Genomic DNA, 2,674 nt, shown 5'->3' with positions numbered 1-2,674 from the left:
ATAAACCTAAGTTTACTCTAAGCATTATTTATAAATTAGGTAACAATAAATACGCGAAAGAGATTACCAGCTGAATCCTTGCCATTTGCTTTTTAATGTACTCTTTATAATTCTTTGGTATCTCGGTCTAACCTATCGACCTGGATGTAGGTTTACAACGTTATTTCTCACGTTGTTACAACGTACAACGTCACAAATTAATTACTGTGTCATTAATGGCACAACAGTAGTGCCCTGATTGTATTAAACAACATGACCTTGGCATTAACCTTCTCGCCTTGATATAATCAGACACTGATTGCAGATTGATGTAAGTCATTCAAACATCTCACTACTGAAGCGTTGGAATGACTAAACCTCAGCGCAACTGATGCGTCTTAGGGATTCATAGTTATATTTTTTTAAATGTTAAAATAAAAGTAATTAATTTGCTTTATTTTTGATTATTAGTAGGACTTATAATCAATTTCAAATGGGCATTTTGTAGACGAAGGATATAACACATATTACTGTTAACATTATACCAACTAAGATGTTTTGTTTTTATTGATCTTAGATTATATTCATATCAAACTATTGTATTTTTCGCATTAAAATTTTGTACTTACATTATATCAATTCTATTGCTATTATATTTAGTTCGATATTTTACTTTTATTTATATTTGTATTTATTTCGGTTCTGTTTTTATTATTTTTATTTATTTGTTTGTTTTATAATTATAATCTTTAATTTTTATAAAATAATAATGATTTTTTTTTATTTTTTATTTTTCGTAGGATGTATAATCCATTTCAAATGGGTCATTTATAGTCGAGAGATATAACGCATATTACTGTTAAAATTATATCAACTAAGATGATTTTTTTTTTATCTATATTAGATTATATTCATATCAAAGTATTGTATTTTTCTCATTAAAATTTTGTACTTATTCTATTGTTATTATATTTAGTTCGAAATTTTGCTTTTATTTATATATATACATTATATCAATTAAAACCTCTCCTGACTACTGAAGCGTTGGAGTGATTAAACCTCAGCGCGACTGTTGCGTCTAAGGGACCTATAGCAATATTTATTTTGATGTTAAAATAGAATAAAAACAATTATTTTTTTCATTTCTAGTTGTAGAATGTATAAGCCATTTCGAATGAGCCGTTTATAGCCGAGGGATAAGAGGTGTCAGTCTTTGTTAAGGACACTTTTGATATATATTTCAATCAGTTTAATTTATACGAATTAAATTCTAAATCACCTTCCGCTCTTTCCTTGTATTTTATTTTAAAATTCATTTCATCCTTTCTACCACTAAATCAAGTACCATTGTATTGTTAATAAATGTAATGTAATATCTATATCAGTGTTAAACATAAAAATAGATTATTGAATTATAGAAGAGGTGATTGCTATATTGCACTTGCAACCTCTTAGGATTATTGGGAGAGAAGACATAGACTGTTAACCTTAGCCACAACCTTTGCACAGTGTATGATGCTCCTTTAATTGCGCGATCCAAGCCTAGTAAAAGACATGATTAATAATTTTTTCCAATGTGAAATGGTGAAAGAAGAACGGGTGACTGCTAATACACATCTCTTCAATCAAACTAACAAGAATTTTGTAGTATAAAATATGTGAGTTCAGGAAAATTTTCAGCTTTCCCCCAATCACTTGCACCTTTTCAATTGATTTAAAATATATGCCATCAGGATAATAATTTTGTGTCCTAGATCAAAAATGCCGAGTCTAAATTTTAAATTTCATCTTAGATAGAGAAACGAATTTTTTTTGTCTTAAATGGCAAAATTAAGAACCATAATTTAAAAAAGAAGAAACTATTGGTCTGGTGCGTTATAGTATGGAGGACCTCTGAATTAAACTAATAAAATGTTATAGTTTCTAATATATGTTAATAAAAAGCATATAATAAATTTTATAAATTTAAAAAACAACTGAGAAAATGACATGCTAAACTTGTTACCTTGAGTGATGCCATGTCAGAGACACTTCTGTGGGTCTGGATTGTCTCGAGCTGGTCCAGGCACCAGTCGAGCTCTTCGATAGTCTCCAAGGAGAGCTTCATGTAGGCTTCATCTGCACACAACAAGAGAATTCGTTACACAAAGGATCAGTTTTAAATTGCTAATAAGAAAATGTATTTAAAAAAAAAATTAGAAGGAGTAGATATGAAGGAATGCGAATATGAAACTGAGATTGTTGGCTTAAAGAAAAATTATGTACTTCTACTTAATGGAGTGATAATTACTTCGAAATTGTTGTTTTATCGAAATGCCATCACCAATATCGATTCTATTGTCAATGAATTCGATTCAGCAATAAATCACAAACGAGAGGCCAAAACTGAATGATAATGAGGTTGTCGAAAATTTAAGGAGATTGGATCGATTATCTTAACGAGTCGAATTTGAATACCATCCAACGAACCCTAATGGCTGAGTAGGTTGCAATGCTATCTTCGATAAAGATCTAACCTGGAGGGATAAAAATTAAAAAAAAGATTTTTAACAATTTCACTAAAAATATACTTCACCTATTACAGTAAGTAAAAGCAGAAGTATTACAGTAAGTAGTAACCTCTGCTATGCATGTTCAGGTCCCGATAGTATGTAATTATGTTCCACAATTTATTATATAAAGCAATTATGAATAT

General features: G+C 29.4%; 1 protein-coding gene across 1 annotated transcript in view; it reads right to left on the bottom strand.

Moving 5' to 3' along the window:
- The window catches only part of dnc (phosphodiesterase dunce), a 104,895-nt gene that overhangs the window by 74,523 nt on the left and 27,698 nt on the right, over positions 1 to 2,674 (bottom strand). Inside the window, exon 2 of the mRNA XM_014433640.2 lies at positions 1,985 to 2,097. Coding sequence (XP_014289126.1) covers positions 1,985 to 2,086 — 102 coding nt within the window. The 5' untranslated portion in view covers positions 2,087 to 2,097. The remainder of the gene's footprint in view (positions 1 to 1,984; positions 2,098 to 2,674) is intronic.

Source organism: Halyomorpha halys, unplaced genomic scaffold, assembly GCF_000696795.3.
Source record: "Halyomorpha halys isolate HHAL.00 unplaced genomic scaffold, Hhal_1.1 Scaffold1239.1, whole genome shotgun sequence".
Taxonomy (NCBI): domain Eukaryota; kingdom Metazoa; phylum Arthropoda; class Insecta; order Hemiptera; family Pentatomidae; genus Halyomorpha; species Halyomorpha halys.
The sequence above is the reverse complement of the archived record's forward strand: the minus strand, read 5'-3'. Positions and strand labels throughout refer to the sequence as shown.